Here is a 14,325-nt window from a genome sequence, read left to right on the forward strand (position 1 = left end):
CTGAGCCAGGAGGTCACAGGATCCTCTGGAAGTCATTGAAGTGCTGTGGGAGGTGCATGAAATATCCTGCAACACATATGGCAGCCCCTCATTACAAAGAATTCTCTAATCCAAGTGTGCAACTGCGGAGGAACCTGGTGTACATATTTGCTTTGAAGAGACTAGGATTCGTAAATTTTATTAGATGCTCAGAGAGGTCCAAGAACCCATAAAGATTAAGGAATATTAGCCAAGGGCCTGGAAACAAGACTCCAGAGTGACCCAGACCTGGTTCAGATCTCGTCCTAGAGCATGACTGGCAACAATTAATCCCACCCCTCTCAGACTCAATTTCTTCTTTTAAGAAATACTGTTATCATAAGGTTTCAATTATCTTATGCATTTAGAGAGATTAAGCATAATGACTACACAGTAGAACCTTATTAAATATTTTATCAATATTTTAGTACCCTTAATCATTTCTAGAAATATGATTTAGGAATCAAAATAGCATAAAAGGATCACATACCTATCTTCATCACTGGAAGGCTGAGGCAGTAGGATTGTTGTAAATTGGGGGCCAGCTTGGGGTACAGAATGAGCCTCAAGTCAGCCTGATCTACAAACCAAGACCTTGTCTCACACAAAGAAAAAGGAGGAGAGATAGGAAGAGCTGGCTATGCTAAGTCCCTTCTGAAATCAATTAAGGAAACTGATCCTCTGTCTTTCCATCCCTGTCTAGGAGGGAGTAATATTTATAACACAAGATCATTGAAAGAAGTGATTAGAAGAATTCATACAAAATGCTTCCACAGATATTCTTGTAGAAGGGAGCTATAATACTACTGCATCTTGTCTCTGAGCCCTTGATCCCTCCTTTTATGATAAGTGGCCAGGGCTGATGACTTTCTAAGCCATCCCATCACAGGCTAGAGAGAGACTTACATCTCATACAAGTTTTTCATGTCTTCACTAAAGTATCCTGAGGGAGTCACTGTTTGTCTGTACTCCCCTTTAATTCCCTCTCCTCGACATTGCTGCTTAGGGTTCTGCTGATAAGAGGAGAGGGAAGAAAGCTCTTTGTCTTGAAAACTATTTATGATTACTACTGTAAACACGTGTGTGTATGATGTCTGTCTATGTGAGCACACATGCCATATCGCCCATGTGCAAGCCAGAGGTCAGCTCTGTGGAGTCAGTTTTCTCCTTCTACCTTGTGGGTTTCAGGAACCGAACTTCCATCACCAGGCTTAAGTGGCAAGTGCCTCTCCCCGCTCAGCCGTCTTGCAAACCCAAGATTTATTTCTTTGAAAAATATAAGCATGGCTGAGATTCTGATGGAGGAAGCTTCCTAAAAAGACTCGGGTATTTATATTCACTTATACAAAGTTGTGGGATTTTATTCTCATGCCCAAATAATTATCTAAACATAGTATTAATAAAAATGTGTCATAGAAAACCAACTTCTTTGGTGAAAATTATTTCAAAGTGAAAAAGTATGCATGCTCTTGAGGGATATGTTTTATTTTGAGTATGCAATTCTTTCTTTAAGCAGCATCATATTAGGAGATATCTAGCAGAAGACATCCTACAGTTTGCTTGGGCATCTCTTATACTTTATACATTCTGTGTATGTCCCTAGATTTCAAACACTGATATCTTTCTGTAGATACCTGTGGCATATTGTCTTCACTGGTCTTGAAAGTCTTTTCTTGAAGTCTTCTGGAATGAGTCACTATTATTCATGTAGCTAGAACACCCTAGTGAGTTCAGGACATGGACTGTTCGGTTCTTTTCCTCCTTTGTTCTAAACCAGCTGAGCCAGTCAGAATATATATGGAAGTGCCTTCTCTTAATAGGTGCTAGATAAATGATGTCTTCTTAGAGCATTGTATTATTCATCTGTGAATGGAAAGGGTTAGACAAGATGACCTCTGAGGACCTTTCTAAGCTCAAATCTCTACAATAGTATTCTAAATGTTAAGACACTAAGGTCTTCCTGGTATTACCATTAATGAAATTACCCATCATTTATCTTATGAGCAAGAACCACACACCAATAACAACAGGACAACCACTTCTGCAAACGAGAGTGTGTGTGTTTTTATTGTGCCCACAACTCTCTAGTGACATATGTGATAAATGTGGCTGTCTCAGAAAAAAAAATTCCAGAGGCTCTGGGGTGGGTCACCTGACCTGTCTTCTTGTTTTGGACTTCATTGTGGTAAACACATCCTACTTGAATATTTTAGAGATGGCTGAAACTTAGGGTGTGGCTAGAAACAAGTTTATATTAGTAGCTGTTGGTACAAGCTTTTATAGACAATTGTTTTCTTCTCACGTTTTCCCTCTCATTAAATTCTTTCTCAGGTTCCTCCAGTTTTTATTGTTCCTCTTCCTTCCATGGTAGATGAGGTGTCCTCCCAGCTGACAGACCTCTACAGATCTTAACACTGCCTCATTTCCTGTTAACAGCACTAGTATCCCTGTCTTGCATCCTACTTTTCTCCGTCCTCATCCTCAAAAGCTGCACATCAGCTTCCAGCCACATTAGGAGAATTTTAGTGACAGGATTCAGCCCAGTGGCCCTCCTCTCATATGACAAATTGGGACAGATCCAGCTGTGCTTCATTTCATGTGACTAAACCATTAAGGCTGTGGTTGTCTTACCCATCTCACCATTTCACAGAGGCTTAATCCTATTCTTTTGTGTGCCTGATTCACAATTGGATAGCAGAAGAGAGATTTCCTTCTTGGTAAATCAGGGTAAAGGTTAAGTGAAGTTCCAAAGCCAGAAGGAGGAGGCATTAAGTTCCCCTGAGGCAGGCAGGCCTCTAAACAGTTACACATTCTTTATTGATCCCATTGTTTTGTGATTCTCAAGGCTGCTCTCAAGTGAACATGCACTTCTTTGTGTGGCCTGTTTAATCCTGTGTGACCAACACCCCATCCACCAGGTGATATGAAGGGCATCTCTACATGCTCTCTGGACTAACAGCTCTCTCCTTCTCTTTCTCTGGTCACTAGGGAACAATTCCTCTGACCATCTGCCCTGTATTGGTTGAAGGTCATCAACTAGCCCACAGGTTTTCTCTCTGAGGCTCAATGCAGTTACTGGCTTCCCTTCTTAGCTGTGTGTCTGTTTTGATCATTTCTCATGGAAGTGTCTTTCTTCACTTCTGCATTTCATTCTGCTCATTTGAACTTCCATCCCAGGGACCTCTGACTGCAAGAACTCTTTTCCATTGAGTTAAGCACCACATATCTGTAGCCAAGAGAAAGTAGACTACTAGGAGAGAGGGCTGAGGGGTCAAAGTATACAAAACTTAAGCTTTTGTGAGTCTCATCTGACATGTTATCATGACTGTAGGCATGTTATAGTTATACTTCCATTATTATGTATTTTTGTGAACATGTGAATCTTATTGAGATTGTGAGTGTTACCGAAGGTAGTTAATGAAAGAAGTCTCTGGAAAAGTAAAGCCCTATGTATCTTATTCCTATTTCTGTTAAATGTATTTACATCAGCACCAGGACAGGATTCCTAATTGTCCCTGAACCTTGTGACTGAGCGTCAAGTAGTATAGGATAGCCACCAGTCTGCAAACATTATAAGCATCATTCTCCCCCAGTCTTCCTAGAGAGAAGAAACACTGTGTCTGCCCAAGTTATCTTCCTGAAGAACAGGTCTCCCAGTTTATCAGCCACCACTAGATGGAAGGCTTTTGGCTAAAGATGACTTCTGAATGAATTGCATGATGGGAAGAGGAGTCAGGCTGACTCTCCAAATATCAGGGTTCCTGGTGCTTAGTAGTAAATGGTGTCTCTTCTAGGAGATGCTGGATGAAAATGTTTATTAGCCTGAGCATCCCAGGAAAAAGCTTGATAATTCCCTTTGTCAAACTTTCCTGCTAGAGGTATTGGGGCAAATTGGCTCTTCATTATACATATCTGTGTTCTTCTGCAGAACATTGGATGACTGTGCTTGCGTTAGAGAAAATTATATGAGGAATTTGTTCACTCCATTCAATAGAGCTAACAGTGACATCTAGGAGACACATTACGCTGTGAAACACACAGTTTTCAAGCATGTCTATGTCGGAAAATGCAAATCCTGCTTTTGAGAGATGACTACCACTTTTGTTTCTTAACCTCCGTTCCTTGAGTCCCATCATGGTCTTTGCTAGAACAAATGGAAAAAGTGTGTTAGATGCATATGCTTGCCAGACAGAGACTTAGGCAAGAAGCATCACAAATGTCTCAGTTACTGCAGATCAGGACTCTAAGATGTCTACAAATAATTCCATTCACACAGATTGCCACTGTTATTATTTGTGGCTGCTTGAAAAGCTCCAGAGCCTCTGCCTGCCATTGAAAATAGATCATTCCTAGGAGTTAACGTTTACATTTAAATCTCTCCATTTCATACCTGAAATGTTCCTCCAAACATCTCCCCACTGTCACCGTGCTTCCCGGGCTCACACTGTGTTCTCCCCTCTGCCTCAGGATGGCCGTCTCCGAATGAATGACCAACTGATTGCTGTTAACGGGGAAACTCTTCTGGGAAAGTCCAACCACGAAGCCATGGAAACACTCAGGAGATCCATGTCCATGGAGGGAAACATCCGGGGCATGATCCAGTTGGTGATTCTCAGGAGACCGGAGAGACCACTGGAGGTGATACCATTCTTGACTTTGCTAAAATCTGCTCACATAGCCTCTAGACTATAGAGAGTCCATCACTCATGTGGTGGGTTGACATTTAGTGAGTCTGTACTTGGGAATATATACCGCAGACAGACTCTGGTGGATATAGGAAAGAAAGAGGTGCTTGTTTAATTTAGATTCAATAAAAACACTTGCAATATGCATATAAAGTAAATCATTTATCAAATATCACAAAAATCATTTATCTCTATGTTTACCAGGGCCTATGCTCAGAAATTGGTAGGGTTCTGGACTCCTTAAAAAAGCATCCTCCTTAATAAAATTTTGGTAGTGTACTAGCAGGGTCCATACCTTAGAGGGTCCCTGATTGGATGGATATAGACAGTATATACAGTGTTTGTTGTGGAGGTTATTATGAGATAATCAAATCTCTATATTCCCTCTATAAACTGTACTTAGACAACACAGCCCTGAAGTGTAGCTAAGTTAAAATTTGATCTGTTGAGCAAACTTTGTGCTTCATTTTATTAAATAAATTGAAGTCCTATCTCTTTTTAAATATTTGATCATGATTTTTAAATGTCAGAAACATGTCCGCTTACATATGAACCTTGAGTATAAAATAGATCTTAAATGCTTATATATCTGAACATTCCATTTACACAAAATTGTAAATAAAATTGGCTTAAAACAGTATTTTATATTACATATGAAGGATTAAGTATTAAATATTTCTAAAATTAATTTAGGAAAAATGAGTAAGTTCATAAAAATATCAGCATATCATATATCATCATATTAGGATAGTCTCTAAAGCCAAGATATGTTTCAGTACTATAGGTGTATATGAAGTAAGAGTGTATACTACCTACCAAACTAGTATCAAATATTAGCTTGAGTAGTAAGTTCAACCAAAAGTTAAAAATGAAAAAATATCAAGATGAAATGTATGTCAGTGGGATCCTTGTATCATATGTGGATTACTTAAGTTAAAAATCCTTAATTTGCTATTTCCTGACCATGAAAATATAGCTAATGTGAGTTCTTGAAGTGTAGAAGACAGATACATGTCCCTGCTTTATCCACTGTTTGAGTTTCATTTCTCCCAATGTGATAGGCCTCCAATAAATGTTGCCAGATGAATAAAATGCCACATGTAAGACCTACTTCCTCTGCCAGAGGGGTCTTGAGTTGTGAACCGACACAGTATCTTCCTGTGCTGTATTATCAGCTATTGGGAAAGAGTAACTGTACCTTTTATGCTCCTTTGTACATAACCTTGTAGATGTTAAATAAATGTAAATTGACCAATTACTGGAGACTATATATAATGAATGAGCTTGTTTTCCACATGTGCGTCTGCTTAAGTGACAGAGTCTTCATGAATAGTTAATGACCTTCACTTATGTACATAGTTGAACGCCCCATCTACTGCTTCCTAACATGAGAGAAGGTCCTGTCTGATGTCATTTGGTGCTTCCTATAGAGCCTGGGATGCAAGGAACCCACTTATTGAACAGTAAATTGAAGGGCAGCATGGGGGGAGGGATCTCAGTCAGCCCTACTTATATATGTGCACATTAGAGCTTCCTTTAATATCCCCTTTAACAAAGATGCCTCAACCAAGAGAAAAGGGTAGAAAAGGCTGCCAGAGTGCCATGTTCTCACAGACGACAAAGACCAAACCAAAGGAGGAAAGCACAAGTGTGCTTCTAATAGACTATGAGGTGTCTGTACCTTTGCTCTTCCCTTATCCCAGCTCTCTGTAAATACATGTGAATGGCAGTAGATGGGTGTGACATCCCAGCTCCTGGAGTCTGAGGACTTTGCTGTGAGCATTCTCATCTTTAGTTCCATGGTCTAGAGTGAACTGGGATTGGCATTATCCCATCAGAAGAAAGTATTAAGTTTCAATTCCATATCCATCCTCACATGTGTCTTGTTAATATAGTTCACCAGGGGATCGATCAGGAATAGGAACTGTTACAAAAAGCAACTTTTATGAGGACATCTAAGCAAGATCTATTTTCTTTCTTCCTTCCTTCCTTTCTTTCTTTTTTTCTTTCTTTCTTTTTATTTTATTTTATTGTTTGAAACAGGGTTTCTCTGAATAGCCCTAGCTGTCCTGGAACTCACTCTGTAGACCAGGCTGGCCTCAAACTCAGAAATTCACCTGCCTCTGCCTCGAAAGTGCTGGGATTAAAGGTGTGCACCACCACCGCCCGGCACAAGATCTATTTTCTTTCTCTAATATTTAGATGCTTTCCATGGGGAATGAGCAGCACTTAACTCTTAGCTATTTAGAGTCTTTGTAGTAGCCATGAAGATTAAAGAGTATTATTGCTCATCTTTAATAAATTTCAAGAAAATCAGCTATCTTATCTCCCACATCTTCTGCACTGTGTCATGCATATGCTGTGCACAGTGTATGCTATGCACACCTGCTTTTCCATCTATCCCCACAGAGCAGCAAGTGCCCTCTGGTCCATAGAAAATCATCCATAACCCAGAGGAGGTCTATGCACTGCTCAGACACCAGGGCGAATCAATTAGTTAGATTTGGCAAGAATGCCAACATAATTGCTGGAACATTATACTGATGTTGAAAAGAAATGAAGGCACTGCTTAAGAAAAGTCAAAATATAAAGTTGTTGTTTTTTCCCCCACATTAGCCAGTTGTACAAGATAGGTAAACAGTTTTGATGAGAACCTCAGGAAGAATACATAATGAGCCCGTGATTGAATCAGAATCATTTTGAACAGAAGCATGTTTTTCAAAGGATGAGCTTCAGGTTGAATTGCGATTCTGTTTGCGCCTAGAGACTTGGTATTTAAAAATGGGTTATGACCTGGTTTTGTTTTTCCCTTCCCCAAAACATTTTTCCTCCCTGCTACAGCTCATCTTCGCAGAGGCAGAACATGTTTAAAAATCCATTATATTTTTTATTGGCTGGGACACTAATGGAGGCCTCCGCGACAGCTCTATTTTACAGGCTGGATGCTTTAATTAGGCCGGTTACTGATCAGTTGTTGGGACATTGATTGTGTCATTTATCAAAGAGCTAGGAAAGCAGAAAAAAATTGTTTTTGTTCTTGTTGTTATTGTTAAGTGAAAACAGGAGGCCATACAAAGCAAGTCCCAACGCTCTTGCCTGCTGGGACTCCAGCTTTACCATAGGAGCCACTGGTCTCCTGTGCCTGCTTTGGTTGGACTAGCAGTACCGCAGCCAAGGGTAATGTGGTAGGTGTGCAAACACTGCTAGAAGCCTGCACAGGAAGGCAAATAGCCCCGTGCATCCAAAAACATTTTAATTATTTAGGATATAGAATAGAAGTGAATGCTTCAAATATTTTGTTTAGCTAGATACTGAAATTTTGGGAACTCAAAGAAGAAAAAGTGAAACCAAATGCATTGTTCTAGCCAAGCCCTCTCCTGGAGGAGGGAACTGGGGGAGTAGGTCTGTGTTTGCGACATGTGCCTCTCACAAATGGCCAAGGGAAGAGCTACGGAATGACTTCCAAGTCATTTATTTCCCTGAAATCTGTTAGGAAGACAAATAATAGGAACAAGAAGCAAAAGGAGGCTCACTGTGCCACAGTCTCCTTGAAAACATAACTGAGCTTTCTGTCACCAGCTACCCCCTGTTACCTCTTCAGCACATGGGGATGATGGTGTGTGGGGTGTTATTCTGGATACAGCAGTTTGCAGAAAACTGTGAATTTGTTTGCAGACTGTCAGAATGCAAACAGGAAAGGGAAATATAGAAGGAAATAAAAAGGGACTCTAGGGAGAACCACTGTCTGGTCTTGTCACAGCCATTACTTTAGCATCTGGCCAAAGGGCTGGGGTCCACCATGGGACACAACCATGATATTCTGGTGACAAATACTGCTTGAGTTCTGACTTGTCCTAGAGCATATGCACTTAGCTAGGGAGAGAGAGAGAGAGAGAGAGTGGCAGAGGGAGAGAGGAACCAGCTGGTTGGCAGAGAAACACCCTTGGCATGAACTGTATTCTCATATTGACACTGCCACAAGCTGTACTCCCAGATGGAAGAGAATTTGAAAGAAGGCAGTTGTAAGTGGAAGAAAGAATAATAAAGTTAATCCTCTTTTGTGTTGGCTATCAGCACTCATAATCCTTAACACTACATTGTCCGTGCTGTTTATTTCATATTGAAAGATATTTGATCTGATAGGGCTATTTTGATTCTCCACTATTGAAGATATACATGTTTGAGACTTTTAAGACTATTCAGACAAGGACCCGTCTTGCACTCTGCCTCGATTGTTTAAATTAGAATGTATTTTCAAAATGTAACTTTTGTTCTTGTCCCTTAGGAGCTTTCGGAATGTGGAGCACTTTCCAGACCGTGCTTTGAGAGCTGTCAAGAAGCTCTGTGCACCTCCAGGCGAAATGATAGTAGTATATTATATCCATTTGGCACCTATAGTCCACAAGATAAGAGAAAAGGTAAACATTATCCATTTTCATCCTCTTCAAATAGATCACAAAACCACAAAAATGGCTTTTCTCTGAGAAGGAGGAGAAGGTATCGGGAACAAAGAAAAGTTAATTAGGCAAAGTGTAGACTTTGTCACTCAGAGTCATGAAGCACCAAGGGGTGGGTGAGAGCGCTGACTCAGAACCTGTGAATCAGATTCCTGGCAAAGCTTCCAGTTTAAACGACAGTTTCTGTGATTGCTGCCCCAAACATGAGGATTTAACATAAAACAAACCATGACTAGAGAATCGGAGATGGCAAACTGTAAGGGTTTTGAAGATCTTTTTAGTCATTGAAAGTTACCAAGTCACTTCAAAATGGCATGGATTTACATGAACCCACAACATGGTCATGATGTGACTCCGAGCTTTGTGCTTGGTTCTGAGATGAATGTGATAAGTACTGGGACAGCATAGCTTGTGGCCTTCGGCACGGCAGCTGGACTGTTCACGGTGTAGTGTAACGCCTCTTATTACCAGAATGGATCACATTTCAAGTAGACTCCTGGGTTTTCACCATTGTTCTTTCAAGCTTACACTCTGGGTCACTAAGAAACTTGTTTTATCTCCCTGTATCTGCTTTCTTTAATAGCTTTTACTTTTTATATTGCAAAAGCAATACATACATATTCATTGTTGAAATTTTAGAGGAAAGCATTAAAAAGAAAATTTAATATTACTCATCCCTCTATCTATCATAGCACCTAATCAATAACATTTTATGTAGATCTTTCAAGTCTTCTCTCCATGCAAATATGTATACATAAAATAAAATGTGCTATAGGTAATTTCTAAGAATTTTCTTCTCAATTGATACCACATGATGAATATTTTATGTATCACTGAACATTCCATACCCTGGTAAGCAGGAGGGGCATGGTCTTCTGTTCAGTGGAGATAATAAACATTAGACCTTTAATCCTGTATTTTGAGACATTTAAGATGACACCAAACTATAATGATGCAGGAACAAATCCCAAACTCTGACGGTATTATATCTGGATTGGCTTATAAATCTGAGATTGCTTGAACATTAAACTATTTCCTCTGAATAAGACATTGAGGTCGGGAATTCCTGTCAAATTTTTTCACTTTAAGTATTTGCTGTTTGTTAGCTACTGTGTTAAGCAATTTGCATTTGAATTCAAAGTGGGTCATATTATTAGCCTCATTTTACAGGTGAAGAAACAGAAGACCTACAAAATTAAATAATTTACTTAAGACTATGCCTATCTGATAGACCCAGAGCCTGATTCAATTCCTGTCCCTGGCTTTGGTTCATCTCAGTAACAGCAAAGGCCCTGCCTTGTGTCTGTCCCCTGGAACCATTGGAGTCTTTGTATCTGATCCTAAGAATGCCTATGAAATGCAGACCTCACCTTGTAGCAAGATAAAAATAATCACTCAGTATATATTGGCTTACCTTAAGTAAATTATGAGTTCTTTACAGTTCTTAGACTTACAATTCCACTATCATCAAAGCCAGGCAGGAACAGAATTTCTCTGCAGAATACAGGAGCATACTTAGAACTTCATTCTCTGTCTGCGCTGAAAATAGTGGGTGCTTTGAGCACAAGGGACCACAGATAATCTCTGGGAATACTTTTGCATATTCTCTTCCTTCTAAGATATAAATTTGGATAGAACAGTTTTCATTCCAATGAAAGGAAAACAACAACAAACAAACAAAAAAATATTACGAATCAGCCACATGCCAGCTTCCTGCTTCATTTCCAACCCGGACTTTCCAAGTTAGCATGAAAATCCCCGCTCTTTTAAGACCTTGCCCATTTGTACTAGAGAATTTCTGGTAATGCCTACTATGGAGTAATGTGATACACCAAGACAATAATGGAGGGGAGGCTGTATCTCAGAGACTTGCTGTTATGCCTCTTAGATAAACCATTGTTTACTTGAAGAAAAGTAAAGCCTATCTTATTATTAGGTCCCTGTGTGTTTGTACTACATCGCCAGAATGCCAGAGTTCGGCTTCTCATAGCACGGACTGATTACACTTTCAGTTAGAGGGTGGGCAGCAGGCTTCCTCTTCATGAAAGCCAACTGACTCAGAGAATTCATGAACATTCTTGAATTAAAATAGCACCATGCTGCCTTCATCATGTTCACCGCCTCTCTTCAAGTCTTAATATTTTGCACTTTGAGAAACTCCAAGAGGCCTTGAGTTTCTGAGCCAGGGAAGGTGCTACATGCCATGGGGACTTGTGAACTGTGACAATAGCCTTAACAGAACTAACTTTTGAGGGCCTCTTTTAGCAGAACAAGATTAACTTGACAAGAGGAGCTGGGCCAGCCAAAACATTATTTTTCCTCTTTCTGCTTTCCTTTTCTTTGTATGTTTAAGATCCACTGTTGATATACTATATTCTGTCCACTTTTATAATAATAGTACAAACTACCCACAGTTGCCCAGTAATTTTTTTTCTTCAAGCTGTTACACAGAAAAGGAATCTTTAGAATAACATTTGTAAAACTACAACACCAGAAAATTCACATTTGTGTTGGAAAAGTGTTAGCTGAGCCTCGTGGGGGAAGGAAGCAGCATGGTGCTTCAGGACAGCAAGGAGGCTAGAGGCTGTGTCCCTGGAGCTTTCCGTAAGCTAGTTAGGCATCTGAAGAGCCAGACGGCACACCAACACTGTTTCCTGGAGACATGGGCTGATGGATGGAGTCTAGGCACAGGTCTACCTCTAGCTGATGGATGGAGTCTAGGCACAGTCTACCTCTAACTGTGGCCTTTCTCTCCCTGCCCTCTTCATTTTTGCCCGCTTGACCCTTTGTTGTCTCCAAGTTCAGCTCAGGTGACAGCTAGTCACCCATTGCCCAAATCCTTCCAGTCACCCACTACATTAGGCCTCTCCTCCCTACCTCAAGTCAGACATTTTCATTTTGTACCCTGTCCCACTATATTGATATTCCCTGGAGGGTTCCATAGAAATAATAAAATTCCCCCAGTGTTTAACCGTGTCGGAGCCAGAGTGGATCCATCAGTCTATAGCAGAAGGTGCTCTTCAGTGTGGATGGGAAATTGAATTCTCCTTCTCAATTTGACTAATGTTGATTGAATACCTTTATGGTGTCAAACACTATCAGGAAAGCAGATGTGTACAATACTGCAACACTATCATTATCCTCAAGAAGAGTTTAAGGCTGGGGTGGGAGAGATGGTTCAGCTATTAAAATCACTGGCTGCTCCTCCAGAGGACCTCAGTTCAGTTTTCAGCACCCACATAGCAGGTTACAGCTGTCTGTACCTACAGCCCCAGAGGTTGTGAACCCTCACATGGCTTTCTAGGGCACATATATAAATTCACCCCAAAACAAATCCACAAGTTAAAAAGAAAAAAAACAAAACAAAGAAAAGGAAAAATAAGAAGAAAAAAAAAGAGTGTAAGTCAGTGTCATCAAACTCCACACTTTGCCATTGTAGTACAGCAACTGTTGTTGTTTCAGTGTGCAAACAAATGGGTATGCGTATTTTCAACAAAACTTTATTTAGAGCTCAAATTGTGGTCTAATTTCAGACCACAATTTGAGGGCCATAGCTTTCTTATCCTATTTAAACACATGATTTCTTTTATTCATCTCTCAATTGTTTTTGGCTTTATGGACTCTACTAAAAAAAATGCAATAATTAAAGAAGGCCACTTAGCCAACAATAACTTAGTAACAAGAAGACATATTGTCAACATTCACAAGGTGTGTGTGTGTGTGTGTGTGTGTGTGTGTGTGTGTGTGTGTATCAGAAGTGTACCTCATACAGGCAGTAAAATTCAGAAATATTATTTGTATGATGTTAAAATTCTATACTTGCATACCTCATATAAAACTTAACAGAGATGCCAGGATCAAGAGAACAAAGGCCATACAGGATCTGAGTATGTTGCACACAGTCAACCAATGTGATATTTACCTCTGCTCCTACAGCAAGACCTAGGAGTACAATAAAAGTTAAGTAATGGCTATAATAAGGCCAACAAACCCAAGAAGAGGCTTCAGAACAGAGAAGACACTATAGAAATTCAGTCTAGTTAGAAAAATGTTAATGAATAGATTATAGCTTAATAGGTCAATAAATAGCTGTCTCTGCAAAGTTGTGATACAGGACTTATTTTATGCTACTACTAGTGCATAAATCTAAACATTAGTGGGTAAAGGCAGACATCAAAGATCATGGCAGCTTAATGGAAAAAGAATGCTCTGTGTTGTGATTAGGGTGCAGACAGAGACTTACTCTAACAGACTGGCATGGGCTTTTGGGAGATATTTGAGGGAGATAGGGGTGGTATGGACACAAGCTGTATACTCTTAAAACCTCTGAGACAGGCAAAGACATTCACCATAGCAACTTACATCCCATTTGCAAGAATGAGTCTGGGACACAGAGGGCTGGGAAATGGTACATAAATGTTTGTCAAGTAAACATTATTCTCTTGTTATAAAAGCAGTTGAAACCTAGGTGACAGTGAAGGCTTCCTGGGGGAGGTGGAATTTCCAGTGAGCCTTGGAAACAGGGTAAAACCCTTACAGATAAGACAGATGTTCCAATCATTATCAGCTGAGAGAGATAAGTCTAGGACTACACTCAGGACACAGCATTCAATCTTGCATGGCTAAGATGAAGGCGATGAAGTCAGCTACTAAGGGTATAGACTTTTATTCTGTAAAGTTAATCTTAACTAGCAAGTTAGTAGATTACATCTGTGTTTACCATCAGCATGGAAATAGACTAAGAGACTACAGATACAAATATCCAGGCCATTAGAAGAGAGAACTCAGTGTGCCCCTGTTCCTACTTATAGGATAGATGTTCCACTTTGTGTCTGCAAGCAAGTCTCTGACTGTCTGTCTGTCTGTCTGTCTGTCTGTCTGTCTGTCACCACCATTGCTAGTGGTGGAGGTCCAGGGAACAGTGTTGGCCACCTTTGCTTATTCTGTTTTGTTACTCCAGACACCTACGTGGTGGCCAGGTTTCCTGTTTCCACCCTCATTCCTAGGAGCATGTCAGTTCTGCTTCTAACCCCTCTATCCCAGATGGAGCAGAGTTGGAGCAATCCCTTGTTGGCTGTATTTGCTAGAGTTTTCTACAGAGCCAGAACAAGCAGTAATATTTTTAGATAGATAGATAGATAGATAGATAGATAGATAGATAGATA

At 40.1% G+C, this 14,325-nt stretch overlaps 1 protein-coding gene across 3 annotated transcripts in view; it reads left to right on the top strand.

Annotated features, from left to right (window-relative positions):
• Positions 1–14,325, top strand: part of Pard3b (par-3 family cell polarity regulator beta) — a 997,480-nt gene that overhangs the window by 573,257 nt on the left and 409,898 nt on the right. For all 3 annotated transcript variants that reach the window (XM_031367697.1, XM_031367695.1, XM_031367696.1), the window contains exons 12-13: positions 4,486–4,656; positions 8,989–9,121. In XM_031367697.1, the coding sequence (XP_031223557.1) occupies positions 4,486–4,656; positions 8,989–9,121 (304 nt within the window). The remainder of the gene's footprint in view (positions 1–4,485; positions 4,657–8,988; positions 9,122–14,325) is intronic.

This window comes from Mastomys coucha, unplaced genomic scaffold (assembly GCF_008632895.1).
Source record: "Mastomys coucha isolate ucsf_1 unplaced genomic scaffold, UCSF_Mcou_1 pScaffold14, whole genome shotgun sequence".
Taxonomy (NCBI): Eukaryota; Metazoa; Chordata; class Mammalia; order Rodentia; family Muridae; genus Mastomys; species Mastomys coucha.